Source organism: Syngnathus leptorhynchus, chromosome 3, assembly GCF_054491065.1.
Source record: "Syngnathus leptorhynchus isolate UIUO chromosome 3, UIUO_Slep, whole genome shotgun sequence".
NCBI classification, from domain to species: domain Eukaryota; kingdom Metazoa; phylum Chordata; class Actinopteri; order Syngnathiformes; family Syngnathidae; genus Syngnathus; species Syngnathus leptorhynchus.
In genome coordinates, this window is record NC_141197.1 from 2054748 (window position 1) to 2079328 (window position 24581).

General features: G+C 43.2%; 3 protein-coding genes across 6 annotated transcripts; 1 reads left to right on the top strand and 2 right to left on the bottom strand.

Moving 5' to 3' along the window:
* Positions 1–851: 851 nt before the first annotated feature.
* LOC147058839 (lactase-like protein) lies at positions 852–14852 on the bottom strand. Of its 4 annotated transcripts, none has more exons than XM_085907662.1 (14): positions 14725–14852; positions 14150–14312; positions 13580–13740; positions 7636–7723; positions 6673–6782; positions 6458–6586; positions 6286–6381; positions 5313–5367; positions 4850–5011; positions 3065–3339; positions 2690–2816; positions 2415–2587; positions 2263–2326; positions 852–1199 (listed from the first exon to the last, which is right to left on the bottom strand). In XM_085907662.1, exons 2-14 carry the CDS (start codon positions 14271–14273, stop codon positions 1084–1086), a joined length of 1680 nt encoding a protein of 559 aa, XP_085763788.1. In that variant the 5' UTR covers positions 14274–14312; positions 14725–14852; the 3' UTR covers positions 852–1083. The 4 variants fall into 4 exon arrangements, with proteins under 4 accessions (XP_085763788.1, XP_085763786.1, XP_085763789.1 ...); XM_085907660.1 differs by having other exon boundaries at positions 2415–2614; XM_085907663.1 differs by lacking the exon at positions 4850–5011 and having other exon boundaries at positions 2415–2614.
* Positions 14853–16950: 2098 nt separating this feature from the next.
* crybgx (crystallin beta gamma X) lies at positions 16951–20258 on the top strand. The gene is made up of 6 exons (XM_085908069.1): positions 16951–16994; positions 17305–17353; positions 17550–17671; positions 19273–19408; positions 19576–19715; positions 20126–20258. The coding sequence occupies exons 1-6, from the start codon at positions 16951–16953 to the stop codon at positions 20256–20258; spliced, it is 624 nt and encodes a 207-aa protein (XP_085764195.1).
* Positions 20259–20299: 41 nt separating this feature from the next.
* LOC147058841 (G2/mitotic-specific cyclin-B2-like) lies at positions 20300–23977 on the bottom strand. The gene is given in 11 exon segments (XM_085908068.1): positions 20300–20985; positions 21060–21170; positions 21287–21351; positions 21354–21378; positions 21381–21434; positions 21550–21786; positions 22184–22216; positions 22218–22346; positions 22415–22672; positions 23452–23561; positions 23832–23977. Coding segments are annotated over 9 exon segments (909 nt in total). The 5' UTR covers positions 22562–22672; positions 23452–23561; positions 23832–23977; the 3' UTR covers positions 20300–20877.
* Positions 23978–24581: the final 604 nt, after the last annotated feature.

Here is a 24581-nt window from a genome sequence, read left to right on the forward strand (position 1 = left end):
AGGAAAAGCAGGCATTTTGTGTAGATAGAAAAAGTAGATCTTGGAGTTCTGCTCATGAATGAAGCAAAAACAGATGTACAATGTTTACAGTTTTGTTCAGTACGGATATTCATTATAGGCTTTCTATAAGTGATGGCAGTTGTTTCAGGCCACGACAAATAAAAACAATCAAACTATAGTGTCATCAAATTATATTAATAATATGATATATAACAACACACCACAGCAATCATATCACACCACATCAATCACATCATCACCTCACATCAAGTATTTTAATGTACTGTTTTCACTATCTTTGTAGTTGTATCATTATTTTAATCCATCTCTCTTTATTTGTTTGCTTAACTTGTGTGACCGTACAACCAAAATGTTTCAAAATTGATTTGGCACAATAATTCACAGGGGTTCCACCTCCGACCCTCCCTGTGTGGAGTTTGGATGTTTTCCCCGTGCCCACGTGGGTTTTCACTCCAGTTTCCTCCCACATCCCAAAAACATCCTTGATGGGCAAATTGAGCCCTCCAAATTGCCCCTAGGTGTGGGTGCGAGTGCAGATGGTCATTCGCCTCTGTGTGCCCTGCGATCGGCTGGCAACCGGTTCAGGGTGTCCCCCGCCTACTGCCCAATGACTGCTGGGGTAGGCTCCAGCATGCCCGCATCTCCCGTCAAGACAAGCGGTTTAGAAAATGGATGGATGGATGGATGGATGGATGGATGGATGGATGGATGGATGGATGGATGGATGGATGGATGGATGGATGGATGGATGGATGGATGGATGGATGGATGGATGGATGGATGGATGAATTCACAGGGGTCAACATCTCACCACTTTTATTTCCCATGGTTTGAAATTTGACAAAGGGGGGAAATCAAAGTCAAACACCAAACTATAATCCATTCTTCCAAAGTATGACAAGTAGAGGCTATTTTGATATTCCGCTGACAGTCTGAAGCATTGATTTAAAACACCATTTCAAAAATTCCATTGACTTCGTACGTGTAAATGAATCTGTCACTCTCAGATTGACCTGATTAATTTGTAGATGACCACTGAGGTATGATTAGGTTCTGATTATCTCACAGGCGTCTTTGCAGCAAGAACATGAGGAAGACTGCACTGAGGAGAATCCATAGTGTACACACAGTGGGAACCACAATCTCTGTCACCATCTTCATGTGGCCTATCAGTGGATCTGAAACACATAGGAGAGGGACTGAAACATCTGTGAAATTTGTGCGAGTTGATGTAATCCTCTTAATTATCATCTTAACTAAAAAAGATTGGATGAGATGAACAAAGATGAGTCCGATTTAATTGAATTGAATTAATTGTTGCTCATTGTATTTCACTAAACCATATTACCAGCACATGTTGTTATATCAGGTGGACTTCACACTAGAAAGATCTCTAGTGATGTGGCAACATAGCAAATTACAACGATAGTAATAAATGTAAATTTCTTCAATACCTTCGTCAGAGAGTCAATCAAAACTGAACATGATCTTTTTTGATAACACTCAATTGCATAACAGGTGCAGATGTACCTTAAGTTTCTGTAATCTTTTGACTCACTAATTAAAAAGTGTTGCTCATGATATTGAATGAGAAGGTAAAGTATTGTCGAAACATTTGACTGGTACTGCGCATTTAAAGTACTGTAAAAATTCAAGGTCCATTCGTTGTAAAGATAAAATGTAAGATTTTGTATTGCATGTACTAGTATTTAATATGTTTTAAGTCATTCAACAGGAATAGACATTTATCGAATGCTTTTTGAATATCATTATGACTGTATGGAAGAGGATTAGTGAAGAATTCCGACTTTAATGTCAGAAAGCGAGAAAGTGAGAATTCTACTTTAAAGTCAGAATTCTGAGATTAAAGTCACAATTCTCACTTTCTGAGAATAAAACCAGAATCCCACTTACCTTTTTTTCTTCACTGGCCCTAATCCTCTTGATCCCTATCCATGTTTCATGTTAATATTGAAATATAACATGATATTCTATATGGAGTGGTGAGCAAATCAAATAATTCTTCGAGTGGATCTGGGATTTCAACACTTGTACCTAAACCTCATCATGAACTGGCCAAATCTTTTGCTTTCCTGAATGTGCCTGAACTCCCTGGGATTTTTTTCTAGCTGGGGGGGGGCAAAGCAAAGAAAATCCCCATAAAATAGTGAAGAAACAAGCTTGTGTTTGGTTCCATTCGGCTTATCAGTCCCAGTTGTAAGAGTGCTGTATTGTGCTTACCTGCTGCCAGGAGCTGGTTACTAGAAGAACACGTCTCTATTGCTTTCCTCTTCCAACCCTCCACCTGTAGGAACCACAAAATTTCAGTTGATACTGCATGATCTCCAGCAGAAATGATCTTAAACGTGCTTAAGTGTGCTATTGCAGTTTACCTCTCTCTGATTGGGAAAGCCATTAGAGCTGATAATGCGTTTATAGTAATGGACTGAAGCCTTTGGGGACCGTGGTTTGTTTTTGTTCCTGAAGTCTACATAGTAGAGGCCAAATCTCTCGGAGTAGCCTTCATTCCACTCAAAGTTATCCAGGAGGGACCAGGCGGTGTAGCCTTTGACATTTACCCCGTCATTGACAGCTATATTACAAATCAGTAGAAAACATTGACAGAAATATTGTGTAACTTTAAATCGCTTTGGTATAGCGGCCTCACCTTTAAGCATTTCATTGATGTAGTCTTTGTAGTACTGCATCCTCCAGTCATCACAGAGGTCAGTGCACAGTGTCTTTTCTGATACACCATTTTCTGTCACGTAGATCATTGGGTTCCTGTACTGAGTCTATCGGAAATATTTTCAAATATGGCAAACGTTAATTAACCCGTTTATATTCATGTCACTGTATGAAGCATGTGTCCTTAACAAGGCTTTAGTATTTCACTTTTTGTTTTTGGGTAATGTTTTTATCAAATGATGCAGTGGCTTACTTTATTCTGTGTAATAGTAAAGAATGTTAAAATTTGAGTTACTTAAAATGCCGTACATTCATTAAAGCATCTACAATGCAGTTCAATGCGAATTTTGTGTACCTTGACAAAGTTCAACAAGCGTCTGAAGCCCCAGGGCACAGAATAGAGCCATTCAGAGCCAGGGTCAGGCCACTGTGGGTCAACCAACTCCACCAGGTCTCGATCTGCAAAGTAGCTGTCTCCAATGGTTGATGAATAATCCTTTTGGGTGACATAGCGTGTTGTGAAGTGGCCGAGGCCCAGGAAGTCACAGGTACCCTTGATGTAACTCTTTTCCTGCGCTGAGAATACCGGCAGCCGCGAAGTTCCGGAACCCTGTTGGCCACTCTTCCTACCTAATGGTGGGAAGATATATAGAGTTAGTTCCAATTGTATTTAGACAGGGACAGAAAGCTTTTTATGTTTGTTTGTTTGTTTGTTTGTTTGTTTGTTTGTTTGTTTGTTTGTTTGTTTGTTTCTCTTTACCCCACCACAGTGGTTAAATAAAAGGAATTAAAGAATGGACTCTCAAATACAAGCCCTAATACCAATGAAATTGAGACATTGTGTAAAGAGAATACAATGATCTGATCGACCTATATTCAACTGAATAATACAAATATGTAGTATGTATGTGACTACCGTATTGGCCCGAATATAAGACGACCCTGATTATAAGACCACCCCCTCTTTTTCAAGACTCAAGTTTGACAAAAGCCTTTGTCTAGACCCCGAATGTAAGACGACCCCCTCCCTTTTTCAGTTTTATTTCAATGAAAAAAAAAACGTCTTATATTCGGGCCAATACGGTATTTTGGTATACTGGAGACCATTTAGCATATTTGGGGCCATTTTGCACCCAAATGGGTCATCCGGGTTGTGTTGCACCGAGTTCCCTCACCCCAAAGCCATCAGATAATTTGATAACAGAAAGTGGTCTGTGCCCAATGTAAAAATTAGCATTATTATTATTATCATCATTTTGGGGCAATGGACTAGTCCAGCGCGTTTGTGAATTTGGTGGACACACTAAATGCTTCACTGGGCGTTTCTGCCTCAGTGGCTGCCAATTGGTTTTCTGTATATACTGTGTAGATTCTATAGCTTGTTATTTACAGTGTTCATCAATAAATGCAGGTTAAAACTGTACCGTATCAACAACAAACAGACTAAGCTCATCTGAGATGGATTGACACAAATTGGAGAAGTGTGTTGTGGTCTTACATATGGAGGTAAATGTCATGAACATCCTCCTGGCCACAGAGAGTCAGTGATCAAGTTGAAAAGCCAGCTTCAAGATCATAGCACATATATTCAGTAAGCCTTTGAAATGTTTTTAATTTGGGTACAGTATCCTTCCATCCATTATCCAAACCGCCACAACTTCACAAGGGTGTGTTTTCTCCAACGTGATAATTGTCCTGAATAAGCGCAACTACAATACTGATAAAGAATTTGTGAACTTTTTGGCCATGGCCATAATCACCTGTCTGTCTGTCTGTCTGTCTGTCTGTCTGTCTGTCTGTCCGTCCGTCCCTCCTCTCTCTCTCTCTCTCTCTCTCTCTCTCTCTCTCTCTCTCTCTCTCTCTCTCTCTCTCTATCTATCTATCTATCTATCTATCTATCTATCTATCTATCTATCTAAAAAAGAAATTAAATAATGTCTGTCGCTGACCAAACACTTAACCTAATTGCATAAAGCTCAAATAAATACTAAAAATATTATTATTATTATTAGTAGTAGTAGTAGTAGTAGTAGTAGTCGTAGTCGTCGTCGTCGTCGTCGTCGTCGTAGTAGTAGTAGTAGTAGTAGTAGTAGTAGTAGTAGTAGCTGTAAATAGATTGTAATATGTGATTAAGACATACCAATATATTCTTTCATAATCTGAGGGTAGTCTCCATTGAAAATGGGTGTGGCAAACCATCCCAGGTAGAATTGGATATATCGCTCTGCCGCTTCAATGTCTTTCTGGTTGCTGGTGTCTACTGGTTCACCCCAGTCAGCTGTCAGCGAGATGCCAACTAAACCTGAATGTACACGGTTTTTATTTGGTTTCATCATATTGTCAGGTGGAATCCATCTATCTCCAAAACCATCACTTTGCAGCAAACCAGAAAAAAGGTGTTTTGCTGAGCCATTAACATTGCATTGTCAAGGAGAGGAATCCATTTTCAATGCTTTAATTATCAGTAATTTATAAATGAACACACCCACGCTGTAAGTATTTAGTATCAATATGTGAAAAAATACATTGACCATGGGTTGTTTATGCCCTGCAGTGACAATGATCTGACCATCATGAATCATCTGTTTTCCTTTCCTTCATACCTTTTTGTTTCCTCCTCCATCCCTTGTCGTATGTGTGCCAAACCTTAGCATGTGCCTGTGGTAAAACCTATAGAAATGATGTTCAGATCCCGTGTCCAACAATTAAGTCATACACGCTAAAAACTGATGGGTTTAAAATTAAACCGAACCAGGAGGTTGGGACAATTTGACCTAACTTTGGGGTTGTTTTACACAAAAAGGTATTTCAATAGCCACTATTTGCAGGCCAGCCTGGTCCCTATCCCCTGCAAATAGGGTCAACTGTACTGCCTCCTTCTTATCAGAGTGCATCCTGGTGAGTTCAGAAACAGCCATATCAATTACAAAATTAATCCATCTACATAATTTGACAATTAATCGATTAATTTGATTTGAAATGTATTTTTATTTCCATCCCTTTGTTCAAAAACAATGCATTATTTCAAATTATAGACATAAAATGAATGATTCAGTTACTGCTTCGGGCTGTAATATGTTGACGAAGTTGCAGAAATAATGATCAGCCAAAACTGTATCTCCAAAATAAAAGCAGAGGTTTGCAAATGTCTCAACACAAATAAAATAAATGCGCTGTTAGAGGTGACTAGATAATTTTTGGAATAATTACTGTCAGAAGGCGCAAATTCATTCAACATGTGTCTCCCAATGTGTCTCGTTCAAATATCATGATTATACCACCCGCACTGCAAACTAGACACTCTTTTAGCCCATCTAAAATCTACTTTTTGTAACCAACCAAATTTGCAGAGTGAGGCAGAAATGCCCAGTGAAGCATAGCACATCTACCCATTTTACAAACACACTGAACAAGACCACCGCATGTGCATGAAAATGACAATGTGTCCGTTTCTTCGGGTCTGAGGTGAGGTAACTCTGTCTGCTAGTACACCCAGATGGGCACGACACAAATGAAAGGTTACACCTATTTTTACACCAAGTTTGCCAGGTTACCAAATTAAGTCATTGTAATTACCTTGATGATATGGTGTGCAGATCTATAAGCCCCAGTTCCTTTCATCTTCAAACCTGGTGCATGTTCCCCTGTTTCATATCCTTCTACAGCAATCGACTAGAAACACAAGCGCTTCACAACAATTCAATTTTCACGACAGTGAAGGGAGTATAAAATCTTTGGCTTTACATACCCAGGGATTGTTGAATGTGATCCAATACCTCACGCGGCTGCCGAACCTTTCAAAGCATAAATTGGCAAAGTCATTGAAGTAGTTGACCATGCTGACATTCTGCCAGCCACCATATTTCTCCTGTAACACCTGGGAGGTCGGACAATAGAACCATTTTTGTTGTTGTTTGAGGTTGACCAAAATTAAAAAATTAAATTCAATAATTTTGTGTTCACCTGTGGTAAATCCCAGTGATATAAAGTAACAACTGGAATGATCTTATTTTCCAGCAACATGTTGATCAGGTCATTGTAATATTTAATTCCTTTTTCATTGATGTATTCACCTAAAACAGATGAAGTGAATCACATGAATTAAGATATTTAAATATATTCCAAACAAAAACAATCATTTGCAATACTATGTACATTATTTTGATTGCCCGTTCAACACACAAATTGTTGGTTTATCCATCAACACCTTAATTATTTTCTAAAAAAAAGATATGACTACGTACTGTGTCGCTAATCTTATTCGTGGAATAATTTCTGTGTTTTGCAAATCCTTCCGGCCAAATTACCTCCAGACTGGATTATTGCAACTGCATCTTGTACGGCCTCCCCTCAACTGTCCTTCACAAACTGCAATATGTTCAAAACTCTGCTGCCCGACTGCTCACCCGCTCACCCAGCAGACAGCACATCACCCCTGTCCTCCGTCCGTCATCTTCACTGGCTCCCCATAAAACAGCGCATACATTTCAAGATCCTTGTCACCACCTATAAGGCCCTAAACAACCTTGCCCCAACTACCTATCTGAACTCCTGCAGCTCTATACCCCCACCCACCGACTCCGCCTTACTGATGCCAACTTGCTCACCCCCTTTACCTCGACCAAATACCGGACCATTGGAGATAGAGCCTTTACTGTTGCTGGCCCCACTCTCTGGAACTCTCTTCCCCTAATAATCCGTAATGCTGACTCCCTGCACTCCTTCAAACACCATCTCAAGACTCACCTCTTCAACTCTGCGTATAACCCCTAACTCGTTGTGTGTGTGTTTTCCATGTAAAGCGGCTTTGAGTGTTTGAAAAGCGCTATATAAAACCGATCAATTATTATTATTATTATTATTATTATTATTATTATTTTTATTTTTTATTTTTTATTATTATTATTAAATTAATGTGTGCATTACCTTTGAGTCCGCTTGGTAAAATTCTTGGCCAGGAGATGGAGAAACGATAATGATTGAGCTTCATCTCTTTCATTAGGTTAATGTCATCCTTAAAAGAAAACAGAACACAATATTCACATGTCATCACATTGTTGCTCTGTTCCATCCCCTTCAATAAAAGAATACGTGGTGTCCAAACTCCTAATCACAGCCAATCTTTGTAAAAATAATAAATTTTAAGACACAATAACTGTTTTCCACTACTCTGTTTAGTTTCTATTCATTTATTTATTCATTTGTTAGATAGGTGTTGTTGGGTCTTCAACATACCCCTTATGATGAAAAAGATATATGGATGTCGTTTTCCCTCGCCCGGACGCGGGTCACCGGGGCCCCTCTCTGGAGCCAGGCCTGGAGGTGGGGCTCGAAGGCGAGCGCCTGGTGGCCGGGCCTTCGCTCATGGGGTCCGGTTGGGCATAGCCCTAAAAGAAGACGTGGGTCCCCCTTCCAATGGGCTCACCACCTATAGGAGGGGCCAAAGGGGTCGGGTGCATAGTGAGCTGGGCGGCAGCCAAAGGCGGGGGGACCTTGGCGGTCCGATCCCCGGCTGCAGAGGCTGGCTCTAGGGAAATGGAATGTCACCTCTCTGGCTGGAAAGGAGCCCGAGCTGGTGTGTGAGGCAGAAAGGTTCCGACTAGACATAGTCGGACTTGCCTCCACACATAGTTTGGGCTCTGGTACAAGCCCTCTCGAGAGGGGCTGGACTCTCTTCCACTCTGGAGTTGCCCACGGTGAGAGGCGTCGAGCAGGTGTTGGCATACTTATTGCCCCCCGGCTGGGCGCCTGCAAATTGGGGTTCACCCCGGTGAGCGAGAGATAGCCTCCCTCCGCCTTCGGGTGGGGGGACGGGTCCTGACTGATGTTTGTGTCTATGCACCGAACGGCAGCTCAGAGTACCCACCCTTCTTAGAGTCCCTGGAGGAAGTGCTGGAGAGCGCTCCTTCTGGGGACTCCATCGTTCTACTGGGTGACTTCAATGCTCACGTGGGCAATGACAGTGAGACCTGGAAGGGCGTGATTGGGAGGAACGCCCCCCCCGATCTGAACCCGAGCGGTGTTCTATTATTGGACTTCTGTGCTCGACACGGATTTTTTATAATGAACACCATGTTCAAGCATAAGGGTGTCCATGTGTGCACTTGGCACCAGGACACCCTAGGCCGCAGTTCGTTGATCGACCTTGTAGTCGTGTCATCGGATTTGCGGCCGCATGTTTTGGACACTCGGGTAAAGAGAGGGGCGGAGCTGTTAACTGATCACCATCTGGTGGTGGGTTGGCTCCGATGGTGGGGGAAGATGCCGGTCCGACCTGGCAGACCCAAACGCTCTGTGAGGGTCTGTTGGGAACGTCTGGCAGATTCCCCTGTCAGGAAGAGCTTCAACTCCCACCTCCGGCAGAGCTTTTTCCACGTCCCGGGGGAGGCGGAGGACATTTGAGTCAGAGTGGACCTTTGCCGACCGGAGCTGTGGCCGTAAGGTTGTTGGTGCCTGTCGTGGCGGCAATCCCCGAACCCGCTGGTGGATACCGGCGGTAAGGGATGCCGTCAAGCTGAAGAAGGAGTCCTATAGGGCCTTTTTGGCCTGCGGGACTCCGGAGGCAGCTGACAGGTACCGGATGGCCAAGCGGAACGCGGCTTCGGCGGTTGCTGAGGCAAAGACTCGGGCGTGGGAGGAGTTTGGCGAGGCCATGGAGAATGACTTCCGGACGGCTTCGAGGAAATTCTGGTCCACCATCCGGCGTCTCAGGATGGGGAAGCAGTGCACGGTCAACACTGTTTACAGTGGAGATGGTGTGCTGCTGACCTCGACTCGGGATGTCGTGAGTCAGTGGAGGGAATACTTCGAAGACCTCCTCAATTCCACCAACACGCCTTCCTTTGTGGAAGCAGGGCCTGAGGACTCTGAGGCGGACTCTCCAATCTCGGAGGTCGAAGTCACTGAGGTAGTTAAAAAAACTCCTTGGTGGCAAGGCCCCGGGGGTGGATGAGATCCGCCCGGAGTTCTTAAAGGCTCTGGATGTTGTGGGGCTGTCTTGGCTGACACGCCTCTACAGCATTGCGTGGACATCGGGGACGGTGCCTCTGGAGTGGCAGACTGGGGTGGTGGTTCCCCTCTTTAAGAAGGGGGACCGGAGGGTGTGTTCCAATTACAGGGGAATCACACTCCTCAGCCTCCCTGGTAAGGTCTATTCAGGGGTGCTGGAGAGGAGGATCTGTCGGGAGGTCGAACCTCGGATTCAGGAGGAGCAGTGTGGCTTTCGTCCTGGCCGTGGAACAGTGGACCAGCTCTACACCCTCGGCAGGATCCTCGAGGGTGCATGGGAGTTCGCCCAGCCAGTCCACATGTGCTTTGTGGACTTGGAGAAGGCGTTCGACCGTGTCCCTCGGGAGGTTCTCTGGAGGGTGCTTCGGGAGTACGGGGTGCCGAGCCAACTGATAAGGGCGGTTCGGTCCCTGTATCACCGATGCCAGAGTTTGGTCCGCATTTCCGGCAGTAAGTCGGATTTGTTAGGCTGCCCTTTGTCACAGATTCTGTTCATAATTTTTATGGACAGAATTTCTAGGCGCAGCCGAGGCGTTGAGGGTGTCCGGTTTGGGGACCTCAGCATCGCGTCACTGCTTTTTGCAGATGACGTGGTGCTGTTGGCTTCTTCAGTCCGTGATCTCCAGCTCTCACTGGAGCGGTTCGCAGCCGAGACTCTGTACCGGTCCGTCGTGGTGAAGAGAGAGCTGAGCCAAATGGCAAAGCTCTCGATTTACCGGTCGATCTACGCTCCTACCCACACCTATGGTCACGAGCTATGGGTCGTGACCGAAAGAGCGAGGTCCAGGATACAAGCGGCTGAAATGAGTTTCCTCCGCAGGATGTCCGGGCTCTCCCTTAGAGATAGGGTGAGAAACTCGGTCATCCGGGAGAGACTCGGAGTAGAGCCGCTGCTCCTCCACGTTGAGAGGAGCCAGATGAGGTGGCTCGGGCATCTCATCAGGATGCCTCCTGGACGCCTCCCCGGGGAGGTGTTCCGGGCATGTCCCACCGGTAGGAGACCCCGGGGACAAGCAATGTTCTGTACTTGAGTATGGGTTTTAATAAGGAATGATTTAAGGGCTCCAAAGTGTGTCAAACTGTGGCTATTTGTCTCTGACCACAAACTTTTTTGCCTGCTCCGCTTTTTAAAGATAAAATTATTTTCAGATTTTCTCGCTATTTAGAAGGACTGCTTTGGCACTACAGACTGGGAAATGTTTAACCGGGCGGCCACATGCGACGATCGGACGGACATTGAGGAGTATGCTGACTCTGTGACCTCTTACATCGCAAAGTGCATTGATGATGTGACCCTCACAAAGTACGTCGTCATTCGGGCTAACTGGAAGCCATGGCTCACAGGGGCCGTCCTCGGGCTGCTGAGGGCCAGAGACAAAGCCTACAGGGCTGGGGATGAAGCGGGCGTGAGATCAGCTAGGGCGAAACTGTCCCGGGGCATCAAGGATGCGAAAAAGGCGTTCTCTTCCAAGATTACTGCCCACTTCAAAGACAGCAGGGATGCTCGGGGCCTGTGGCGGGGCATTCAGACCATCACTGACTACAAGCCCGCGCCGTAGAGCTGTGATGGCGACGTCCCTCTGCTCAACGAACTGAACTGCTTCTTTGCTCGCTTCGACGCTCAGAACGACACTTGCCCGCTGAAGTCCCCTCCCCCTCCGGACGAGCAGCCCCCGTGCCTCTCTGCCGTTAGCGTGAGGAGGATGCTTGCTGCTATCAACAACCGTAAGGCGGCGGGCCCGGACAACATCCCGGGACAGGCGCTGAAGGACTGCGCTGAGGAGCTGATGGATGTCTTCACGGACATCTTTAACATTTCCCTGCAGCAGGCCGTCGTCCCGTCATGCTTCAAGGCTGCCACCATCATACCTGTGCCGAAAAATCCTGCTCCTTCCTGCTTCAGTGTATACCGCCCTGTGGCCCTGACCCCCATCGTCATGAAGTGCTTTGAGCGGCTTGTCTTGGCGCACGTCAGATCTGTTCTTCCGTAGACCCCTTCCAGTTTGCCTTCCGACCCAATCGGTCCTCCGAGGATGCCATCTGCGCTGCCCTCCACTCTGCTCTCACCCACCTGGAGAACAGGGACTCGTATGTGAGATTGCTGTTTGTGGACTTCAGTTCTGCAATCAACACCATTGTTCCACAGCGTCTCATTTGCAAACTTGACAAGCTGGGCCTAAGCACCTCCCTTTGCAACTGGCTACTGGACCTGTCTCTGTCAGAGGCCTCAGGTAGTACGTGTTGGCGACAATGTCTCCGGCAGCATCACATTGAGCGCGGGGGCCCCTCAAGGCTGCGTGCTCAGTCCGCTGCTCTTCACCCTGCTGACACATGACTGCACTGCAACCTACAGCAGCAACCGCGTGCTGAAATATGCCGACGACACGACTGTGGTGGGTCTCATCACCGGGGGCGACGAGATTCAATACAGATCGGAGGTCGACCTTTTGGCCGCGTGGTGCAGGGACAACAACCTTCTGCTGAACCTCAACAAGACCAAGGAGATTGTCATTGACTTCCGGAAGGGTCACACCCACCACCTGCCGCTGACCGTCGACGGTGCTGTGGTGGAGAGAGTGAGCAGCACCAGATTCCTGGGGGTGCACATCAGTGAGGACCTCTCCTGGACCACCAACGCTGTGTCGCTGGCAAAGAAAGATCAGCGTCGCCTGTACTTTCTGCAGAAACTCAGGCGAGCCAGTGCTCCTCCTGCCATTATGACCACATTCTACAGTGGCACCGTTGAGAGCGTCCTCTCCAGTTGTATCGCTGTGTGGGGTGGTGACTGCTCTGAGTACAACATGAAGGCCCTGCAGCGTATAGTGAACACTGCTAGTAAGATCATCGGGGCTCCACTCCCCTCCCTGAAGGACATTTACGCCTCCCGTCTCACCCGCAAGGCGACCGCGATTGTGTGTGATGTGAGTCACCCCGCTCAGTCTTTGTTTGCACTTCTGCCCTCTGGGAAGAGGTACAGATGCCTGCGCTCCCGCACCACCAGACTCAAAAACAGCTTCATACTCCAAGCTGTCAAGATCCTGAATTCCCTCCCCCCTCCACCCTCGGCTGCATAACGTCCTGTTCTTTTGCGCTATGGTCTGGCTGTCTGCTATTAGCACGCTTGCTCCATTTTGCTGCTCTTATTTGTCTATGTATTGGTTTATTTATTTAATTTATGTATTTATTTATTTATTGTTTATTTATTTGGGTTATTTGCTTATTAATTCATTGCTCTTGTCTGTTCGTTTTTACTCTTTCTGCTATTTGATTGTATGTGTTGTGTGCTGTGTCTAGTCACCGTGGGACGGTGGGAAATGTAATTTCGATCACTTTGTGTGTCTTAACATGTGAAGAAAGTGACAATAAAGCGGATTTTGACTTTGATATAGATCACATGTGTCAAACACAAGGCCCGGGTGCCAGATACGGCCCGCCACATCATTTTATGTGGCCCGCGAAGACAAATTCTGCATCAAATTCGTGTGTCAATACTAGAATTGCAAATTGTCTTCACTTTTAAGAACTATCTTTTTTTTTAAATATTTGACCAGTTTTTACTTGTCTGATTTGAAAGTGAGTTATTTTCAGTTTGTTTTGTAGCTTCTACTGTATATAATATTAGGTGCTCATACATTTATTTGGGTTGACAGTCATAATGGCCCTCTGAAAGAAGCTATGACTACAATGCGGCCCGCGAAAAAAATGAGTTTGACACCCCTGATATAGATGCTTCATTGTTCCTTGTATGACACTGAAATTGTTCCGCCATTTACAATCAGCAAATTGAAGGAACAAAATTGTACTGCTATAGACGTACGTAAACATAAGGTGAGTTACAGTGTAACTCTTTGGGTTTTCTCACCTTAAATTTGTAAAAACCATTACACGAGGAATCTCCTGATTGATTTTGGAATATTTTTCCCTTTTTATGGGAAAAAGCATCCCAGATGCTCATTCCTTTGCCATCAACATTCCAGGCTCCCTCGGTCTGATAAGCAGAACTGCCAGCCCCCCAGGTGAAACCTGGAGAGAAAATCCATGTCACTCGTATTACTGTTTTGCATCATTTATCATCAAAGGGAATAATTGTCAGTGTATTGTGCTGTTTTATTGTTTTGGTGTAGCTTGCAGTGGTGCTTCCAATATTTTTGTTTGTTGTATTTAGCCAGCGCCACAGGATTTGACCACTTTTATTTTCACCCCTAATGAAAGATTGAGTAATAGTGACTTGAATTATTGTTGCACATACATGCTATGAAGTTAAAGCAGATTTGATATGATGCAATCTCAAACTTAGATTGCAAAAGTGGGGATGAAAATTGAAAATGATGTTTATGTGTTCTTTTGTGAATAATTAAAATACCACTAAACAACACAATAAATAAATACAATTTACTGCAGTACAGTTTGGTCGATCTTTTTGGACTCTTACCTGTCGGAAAGGTCCCAAAATAGAAAGATGTTCTTTCAGTTTTCGTCCAGTCAAAGTCCTCCCCTGCCGACATACACATTATCATTGCAAATGCATGGTACAACCTGACGAAACACCACCGCATTGTGATGGTTGGATTGGAGCCTTCTGTCTTTGATCACACCTATAGTAGAGAACAACCACATTAACAGACTGCACGTGACCCTAAAAAGGCTCAAATGGGGACATGAAAATTAAACTCATAAGTCTCAGATGATGTCCAGGTGTTGAATAAGCATTTTATCAAACCCTAAACCATGGAATCATAATTTAGAGAAGATTCTTGGCTTTGAGTCAAGGTTCATTTGAGCCAACTGTAAGAGAAAACCCTATGAGAGACAGAAAATATGACGGCTTGTCCAGCACTGCCAAGACAAGAGACATATCTTGTGGCTGTAGCTGGAAAATGTCCAAATCTAGCTGAAAATGAAAGTTAGGTAAGGTTCTCTGTGAGTCCACCTGGTATTGGCTGTCGTATATCTCTCCCTACACTGAGCTGGTCCGCCTACATTCACAAGCACACATACGTGTCTGACCTGCTGCTGGTCTCACATTGGACACTGCTGGAAAGTGCTCCAAAACAAAGGAAACGTCTTCTGGGCTGGTTGAATGGGTACCACTGTTACTGGCGAGCAAGTGACTAAGCACGGGAAGCATCCAGGACATTTACTGCTTTCATCAGCTCACATACAGCAAGTCCACATTCACACGCACGCACACGCGCACACACGCACACACTTCCATTTAAAATCAACGAAGTGTGAAAATTTGCTGTGGCCAACATATCTTTTGGAGGCAAGTAGATTTTGCCACTGCAAGCAAAGTTAATGCATGTCTTGATTCTTGATTTAACTGCAAAACTGATCATTGCCATCTTAAAGTTTAGTGTTGATTGCAACTGTGAAAGAATATTAGAAAAAAGTAGAATGCGTCTGTTTAGTACGCTTCACTTATATTAAATAAATAAATAAATAAATAAATAAATATACCTGCTGAGGTTTTTTTTTTTTTGCCCAATCAAATTCTACGGGTTCTGACGTCATGTTTTGAATGTTTCTTTAAACAATAAATAAAAAAGCCCGGGGATTGCTGATGATGTAGTGCATAGGTGTCAAACTCAAGCCCCGGGAACCAGATGCTGCCTGCCACATCATTTTATGTGGCCCACGAAGACAAATTGCGCAGCGACTTTGTGTCAATACTAAAATTATAAATTGTTTTCACTTTTAAAAAAATGTTGGGAATTATTAGTACCAATCATCTTTTTAAAATATTTTGAAAAAGTCAAGGCCCTCTGCAGGAAACTATGACTACGATGTGGCCAGTGACAAAAAAGAGTTTGACTCCCCTGGTGTAGTGGTACACTTGCCTGTTACCGTGAGTTCGATTTCTGCATTGACGGCGTGTGATTGTGTGTGTGTGTGTGTGTGTGTGTGTGTGTGTGTGTGTGTGTGTGTGTGTGTGTGTGTGTGCGTGTGTGTGCGTGTGTGTATGTGCGTGGGTGTGTGTGTATGTTCGTGGGTGTGTGCGTGTGCGTGTGCGTGAAAACAAGGCAAGGTCTCAATCAAACGTAATTCAAAAAAGGACAAGACAGCCTTGACATGACATTCTCAGATTAAAGTGGCTGTAGGTTGACCTCTGTGTAAAAATTTTGGTGATGATTGGTCACCGTTTTCAGACCCTCAGTGACAAGAAACTGTCAAAGCAAGCCGGTGAACAATATCACAATCCTTGCCTCCTTCCGTCAATGACGCAGTCTTGTGAAAAGAACAATAGCCGCCCAAATATAATGGGCATCATTAAGATGTGCTGAATGTATCACGTGTGGCACAATCTTTCAAAGCATTCAACCCATTATACTTCAAGCTACATGTATGACAGTTTGTTGGTTGTAGTTGTCATCCAAACTGATAAGGCTGTCTGGATTTCTCATGGACCAATCGGCATGAGGGAACTGCGGCGGATTGCCACTCTCAAAGACACTGCCAGGACAATTGAGGGCATCTCCTGCAGCTCTTCACTTTGAATTGGACATCCACTTTTTCTTTGGATCGTTTTACATAATATGTTCTATGTGCCCTCTCTGCATCCATTGCAGCCTGGTGATCCTGGAAGGGAGATTCTCCCATCTGTGGTCTCTTCTCAAGGTTTCTCATTTTCCCCCAGTCGTTTTTTTGTTGTTGTTGTTGTTGTTGTTTTTCCTTGCCCTCCTAGAAGTTTAAGATCAGGGGATGTTTGAGAATAATTGTAAATTTTTGTACATGTGAAGCCCTTTGAGACTTGCTTGTGATTTAGGGCTATATAAAAAAACTTGACTTGAATCAGTGTTTAGCTATACAATAGCAATAAAAGTAATACATTTCTATAGGTAAGAGCACCTCTTGGGGTCATGGCCTTTTGGTGAACACAGTGGCCACTGGACACACAAAGCCTGAATACAGTCATTCTCACGGGTTGCATTATTTACAGGCACTTCTACAAAATGCTGAATTGTTCAAAGCTAAAAGAGCTAGCACGGTAGTTTTCTGTGCACACATGAACATGTCAGAATGTCAGATGCTTCTCTCACCTTGTTGCATTTTCAATTCTATGACCTGATGTGTTCATGTCGACAGAGAAGACTATTGGCCTTGTGTGTTTTAGCATATCTATAGCCCTGACAACTGTTAAGAGAACCACTGTGAGGTTTCTGGTAGCCGTCAGCTCAACCCAACCTAACATGCTCTATTTAAGGAGCGTTCTTGTGGCCTCACTGAGCTGACATGAACATCTTTACCAAGGTCCCAGGATTAGTTCAACCAACCAGGTATGTTGACAGTGATGTGCGACACAGGCAAGCACTCTGTACAGGTCAGTATACTTTAAGTGGGTAGGCTCTTGGATCTGTTATCCACCACTGCTGAATCTCAATGACAACTCCGACACAAGGTTTTCCCCAAGTCATCTAAAGATGGCTGAGGAAATGTGCCCATGGTGTGCCTATAATTTCATTGCATGAAACAGACTTTTTTTTCTTACTCAATTTAGTATGATTTATGCTAAAACTGAATGATATTGATGATATTCTTGGATTAGACAATCATTCATTATTGATGAAAGAATGTCTATATCGACAGCAAGCTGGGGTCTCTGCTCCAACGTGCCTTCTACGGGTCCAGTGGGAGAGTAAGTCGTTGGATATCTTTAGTGCTTGGTCAAATTACAAAACTTGTTCTGGCAGATCCTTTCTACTGTAGGTGCTTTTAACTGCTAAGTTAACAGAAATTTTGTGTTTAAGTTTGGTGTTTAATTTGGTGTTTCTTGGCTGTGCCTGAACCAGTCATGTCAGCCAGCTCAACTATTGTCTTTATTTTGTCCTTAGGTGACCCTTTATGAGCAGCGTAACTTTGCAGGCAGACATCTGGACCTGACTTCTGACTGTGCAAGGCTCAGTGACAAGAACTTCGCAGAGAGATGCAACTCCGTGCAGGTGGAGAGCGGAGCGTAAGTGCACACTGCAATGTACAGGTGAAAAGAGGAAACTGCAGTACCCCATTGCATGGCTGCCCCAGTTAATGGAAATCGGTGCCAATTTTACCTCCTCTCATTAAAATTCAAATCGGTTAAAAAAAAAAAGACAATATGCCACCACAATATCAGTTGAACGGCACTTTTCAGTTGGTATGTAATAAATTAATACGAAGTAGTAAAAAAAAATCGAACTTGAAAGTAGAAAATGTTTTTATGAACATCAAACAATTATGTAATCTCTTCAACACTCCAGACTTCACATATTTCTTAGAATTGCAGTACAGTATAGCTAATTTGTCTCATTTGGTTATTGTAGTGTGTAAAGAAGAATGCATAATAGATGAATATTACATATTACACCAACCTTTTTGACTTCTTGCCTGCTGATTTGTTGGGTTGCTCATTTGATAAACACTTCGAAAATACTGGTAACTTTTTAGAACAGCGTAGTTGTGGGCTACCTGGTGTTTTCTTGGGTGGGCCATGGGGTGGCCAAGGATAACTCAAGGGCAAAACCCTTTTTATTTTTTTTATTTTTTTATTTTTTATCATTAAACCCTCTAAATCCTTTAGAAAATGTTGATAAACATGCCATTTATGTTCCCTAGGGGCACAGGTAGGTATGTGGAAAAAAAACCTGTAAACAAATCAGAAAATGTTAGTTATCTGGCCTGGAAGTTTGACGTTCGTGAAGCCTATTTCCAAGGAGGGCACTCCCCCTCCAGCTCTGCCAGTGTCGTGTGAGCACCACATTGGTGACCCAGGTACACACTTGATTAAGGCGGAAGAACTTCTGACCGCTAATAAAGGGCCTTTGTAGCACTGACAAGATAAAGGGGGTGCTTTATTTCTGTTCTTTAACTTGTAAATGCAAGAATTTATCCAAAAATAATAAAAATACATTGTGTACCAAACTAAAATTAGGTTTTTATAGGTAAAATCAAAATTGTTCCATGAATTAATGTTTGCTAGCATTATAATCCATCTTCCCATTCATTTTCTATAATACTTGTCCAGGACCACGATGGAGTCCATCTCAGCTGACAAACGTTCAGTATTCACCTATCAATTCCATAGCATACGCAAGCATTCATTCACACTTACGTCACAGCTTTTTTTGTCAATCAATCTTACAATAGCGCCATTAAAGTTAAAAGTTAAAGTGGATTTACCCCTGAACGATCGTTGACCATCATTGATCGTTTCCGATTTTCATTTTGAAATGTATTTTTCATCATCCATCCACCCATTCATTTCTTGACCATTAATAGTCAGACCCACAGGGAATTGGAGCCTAGACCTTGGAAGAAATGTGTCCAATTAATGTCATATTAAAAGTAGGTTTTTTTTGGTCAGCTAAATTGACCAATGCTTAAACATTAGTGAGATTATTAGAATTGCTATCGGAGACACAGCCCTGGTTCGGACAAAGACCCAATTTGCAGTTAGTAACATGAACAGGTAAGCTTGAATATTGGGATGGGCTGAAGACTTTGACTCTTTGAGCAAAATAAGCTCAGTTTTGAGAATTGATAGTGATAATGCAGCTCATCATCTCTCTTCATTCACTCCAGATGGATCGGGTACGAACATGACAACTTCCGAGGTCGCCAGTACCTGTGGGACATGTCGGTCCGTGGAGAGTACAACTGCTATGACAAGTGGTGTGCACAGGCGGATCACATCTCCTCCGTGCGAGCTGTCAAGCAGGTGCACGTATACAAACACTGTGGCAGGTGTCGGCAAAGGATGTCATGCTGCAGGTTTTGTGAAGAATCTGTTCTTGTGGGCTGACACCACAGTCAATGAGACTGATATTTATCATGGAAAAATCAGTCCACTAAATAACATGCTATAATGATAATGTTGCTTTGTAGGACAACAACCCGGCAAAAGCTCAGCTGTTTGAGCGTGCTGGGTTCTCCGGTAAGAAGATGGAGATCCAGGATGATGTTCCTAACCTGATGAGCCGCTACAGCCTCAACAGAGTAGCCTCCATACGTGTACTCGGAGGAGCGTAAGTAAAACCATTTTTCATCAGCTTTACTGAGGACCAGGCCACATAGGACCAGTTATTTTTTAACCAGATGTACTATATAAGAAAAATGCAATGTTTTTGAATGACACAAATTTTGTACCTCCTCATGCACTTCTAACAAACTGGCAATGGTTCTTGGGTGTTGAGGGAGGATTCCTACTTTTGACTTTGGTGTTGTATTGGCAGCTTAGTTTGAAATCTGTCATGGTGAACACAACCTGATAGAGATGTTGTGGCAAGGCCTCAAGAGTATCAATTTGCACAAGACATCGCTTGCCTTTTCACAATACTGTATGACAACCCGTGACAAAATGTCAACTTTGGATTCAAGGGGTTGTTTTGTCACATGAATTATATTCTATTTTGCCTTCTGTGTGTCTGTACTGTAGGTGGGTTGTGTATCAGGAGCCAAACTACAGAGGGACTCATTACATTCTGGAGAAACGAGACTTCAACAACTTCTCAGATTGGGGCAGCCAGAGCAACACTGTGGGCTCAATGAGAAGAGTCCGCTTCAATTAATTCAGATTATCAACAGACTGTCTGGTTCATTTCGACCGAACTATATTTACCAGACTAACTTTAATAAACTGATTATATTTTTCAAATCACTTCATTCAAAAAAGTACAGAAAATGTCAATGAAACAGTCAGCTTACAACAGCACGCAGTGAAAACAACTTTACCAGACATTAGCAGACATTAGCTTAAGAACAAACAAAGAATTGAAAATTAGATCTTGAAATCGAACTAAAAGTTGATTTCAATTTGTAATCTGTAACTTTTTAAGACCTCCAGAAAAAAAAAATCTGCTTTTCACAATGTGGACAAACAAGGCATTTAGGACAAATAAAATCCAAACATTCACTATGTCGCTGAGCTTTGTTGTGAGACTTTCCCCAAACAAAAAAATTGTGACATTCTGAAAAGAATAATCTTAAGGGAGTTCGTTTCAAGCAATAAGCATACCAGGACAGATTAGAAATTTCCCCAACAGGGAAAAGATTTTAAGCAATAAAGTTTCAGCTTTTTAATAATCAATTTTGGAATAAAACACACACTAGAAAATCTCAGCCTAGAAACAGTCATCTAAAATCAAGTACAGAAGTGGAAGATTAGGGTAAAAAAAAAAAATGCAGAGTTTAAGGAGCAGTGAGAGCAGCTGCCATGTTGTTGATTAGTGATGACTTGAACTGCGGAATGAGACTGATTTTCATCAACTTGCTGCTTGAATACTTGCTCCTGACAGCCTGTCAAAAGAGAAGCACTTTGTACACTGTGCTTCTTCTGTGGATGTCATTGTGCTTACCAGCCGCTCACTCACCTGGAACTTAGTTTTGCCGCCATTTACCTTCACAACATTTTTGGCCATGTGCTGCGTGATGGGCTTCAGGTGGGCCCCGTCATACGTCGAGTAGTGTTCTTGTGTGGGTGACTGACAGGAAGCAAAAAATACTTTTGACAAACAATTCCATTCAAATCAAGTGAGCCTGTCTACCTACACGACTCAGGCCCTCTCTCTACTCTTATGAGCAATATTGTAGAGCTCACCCAAGGCAGTCCATTCAGCAGCAGCTGAGAGAGGCACAGAGCCGCAGCAGCAATCTCAATGGGCGATAATGCACCATTTTGTAATTAATGAGGAAATGAGGGTCAGCTCCATCAGATACTTGGCCAGCATGTGCCTTTCCATGTCACACTGGGTGGTAACGAGTGTCCAAGGACGCATCAAAGCATGTGGACACTTCTTAGTTAGCTGTTTTGAATGCAGTTTGGACAAGACAATTATGCAAAGCAGTAAATTAAAATCTCACATTAGCCAGTTTTGAAGCTTTCCTGAGGAAGTGTAATGGAAGAGGACGACCGAGCTGAAAGTTAAGGGTCTTCAGAACCAGTTGCTCCATCTCCAAAATCTGAGCATTGGTGAACGCGCTGTCCGTGATGTAGGCAAAGTCTCCCACGATCGGAGGATTCAACTCCTCATACTTTGAGGCAACCAGCATTGCAGTAACACCGACAAGTTGCAGCTTTTGATGAGAAACTGGCTGGACCTGAGGCGCAGCAGGATATCCCGTTAGACTAGGTGAAAAAAGTGATTGAAAGCTCAATAACACATCTATAATAAGTTCTTGTACGGCCCGACTAATCTGTATTATTTTAGGACGATGCTTGACAGAAGAGAAATACAAATTCATCTAATTAATTAAAAGAAAAGAATGCATATAATAAGTTAAACTCCTTGTTATATGTGCATTTGTGTTAACCAGGAGTTTAATGTATGTTGACTTCGGGCAGTAGGTGGGGAACACCCTGAACTGGTTGACAAACAACCATTCGCCCTCTCACTTACGGACAATTTGGAATGCTCAATAATGGAAATAGTATAGTATTTCTTTAAGAAAAGTCCATATAAGTTCATAAGTCCAATAAAATTGAGATGGTTCCTACCTGGAGAAACCGGTCAAGGACGGCAACAGAGAAACCAATACAAGGTTTCTTGCAGCAGATTGAACATGGAATGAACCTGGACCATACAGTCGATGAGAAGCGCTCGCATGCGGGCATTGATTTCATAACCCTGCATGTAATTGGCACGTATGGGCTGCTCTACCTATGCAAAGAAGCAACGAGACACAGAGTTCCATTGTGTAACAAGGCACGTGAGCGAAGCAAGATTACCTCCAATTGGTGCAGATATTTGTAGATGTCCTTCACAAATCCCGAGCACAGCAGGGGCATGTCATCATATTCCTCATCTACGTTCTTGACTGAGAGCTGTGCGTTGGCGAAAACCTGGCACAGTTGCACCTCCTCGTTCTCCTTCATGGACCTATCAGCTGATGCCTCTGACAGCAGAGAAAATGGACTTGCTGCTTCTTGGCCCTTGACCAAATGCAGCTGCTGGACCAGTTTAACAGCTTTGCCTTATTCCCTCCACTGGAAAACACATTACGATAGTTAAAGTAGCTTTTCACATTCCTTTGAATTGTGTGACATATATAGCAGCTATATTTTAAGGACCAGTGTCAGACAGTGAGTACTATTACCACTGATGACAAAGCATGGCAATCTCATATGTAGAAGGATGTTATGGATATTTTGCAACCCAGAAGGACCAAAAGGTGCATATGCGCAGTAGCTCCTTTTCAATACGAGAGCTACAAACTTAATCGCCACTCTCATATGGTATTTACATTTTTTTATTGGTAGGCCTGTCACAATAAAACCCAAAACTTCCAGATGATACATTCACCTGGAAACTGTCATGATAAATGATAATATCATTTGTTTGTTTTCTTAACTGTCTGATTGGAGTGGGGATCCTAAATCACAATCAGACAAGTAAAATATGAATGAAAGTAGCCTAAGGTGGATGCTCAATTTTATTGCCTACACGACAAAAAGGTTTTACCTCATGACACTTACATTGTATGAACATTGATTTAAGGCTCAGATTCCAACAATTCCAAGCCACTGTCTGTATTAAGACGCATGTGAAGCATCCGAAACTGAGTATAGTGTCAGCTTTCCACCAAAAAGAGGGTGCTAATAGACTGTGAAAAGGTCATGATTAACAGGTCAGTAATTCACTTTGCGAGCTTGTAAAAAATATTTTAGTCAAAAATATTTTAGTCATTTAAACCGATGTAGGTCGTACAAATGAATACAGCATGTACTGAAAAGCAGTAACATTGTGTGAGTGTAATACAAGTTACCTTTCTGACAAGTGATGCGCCAGCACAGTTGGTAATCTCTCCTAGAACACACCCATACGTCCGTGCCATCTCGATTTTACTTTGACGAGATTCTAGGTGACTGAAAGTGGCTGAAAAACAAAAAATACAAATAAAGCGAACGCAGCCACGTTGCTTTACTAATCCGTGTCTTAGGAACATGATTGTTACAACACAGACATCAGTGGCACCCCCCCAAATGATGTTCCCTTTGGGTCAGAATTTTATTTTAGTTTATTTTTAAATCAAAAGAGCGCTAATAAAGAACAATTACAACATTGCAACATTGATTTGTCCTGTGCAAGTAATTAATCGAGCTTTTTATGCAAGACAATATTTGCTACAGTATGCTCCATACGAACCACAATTCCGGTGTCTTAGCGCTCGAGATTGTGATCAAACTGCTCCGTTATTGTAGATAGAAATGACGCTCGAGAGAGACCTTCTTAGAACCTTTCTTTCCTCAACTCGCACCAGAAGACCACTCACATCATACGTCCAACACGCCATCTGATTGGCCAAGACATCAACATAAACCTTTCTAATAGGTTAGATTAACCCTTATATGATATTTCCCCCTTGTAAGTAAGAAACGTCATTATTTCACTTCAAAGCTTTCAAAACTTTGTTTTAAGCGTAACAAGATAAGATTCAATTTAGTTGATTATGGCAATATCATATGGACAAAAGCGGTAGTGTTTTGCCAGAAGATGACCACATTTCCCATAAGTGCCAGTGCGCGGTGTCGTGAAATCTTGAGTTCTTGGTCACCTGCAGTAGGACTGAATTATTTTAATGTTCATTGTGTCTTTAGTGCATGCATGAATGGCAATTAGTTGGCATTTGATGCACACATGTTATAAATCCTTGGAATTGTTGTGTCCATGATTGAATACAGACAATTCAGGCTCATGGTGCCGAGGTAAATTCACAGTATTATGTATGTGAGAAACCTATTTCCTAGGGGTGTTGCCTAATGATATGCATGACATAGCGGGTTTTGGCTTCATGATTGTCTGAGAAGTGTGTAATGCCAGACGTAGTTTACGGGAAAAAAATTCGCTCCCTGGCACTCCTCAATTTTTTTGTGACAGTAAAATGCTGTCAGGCCA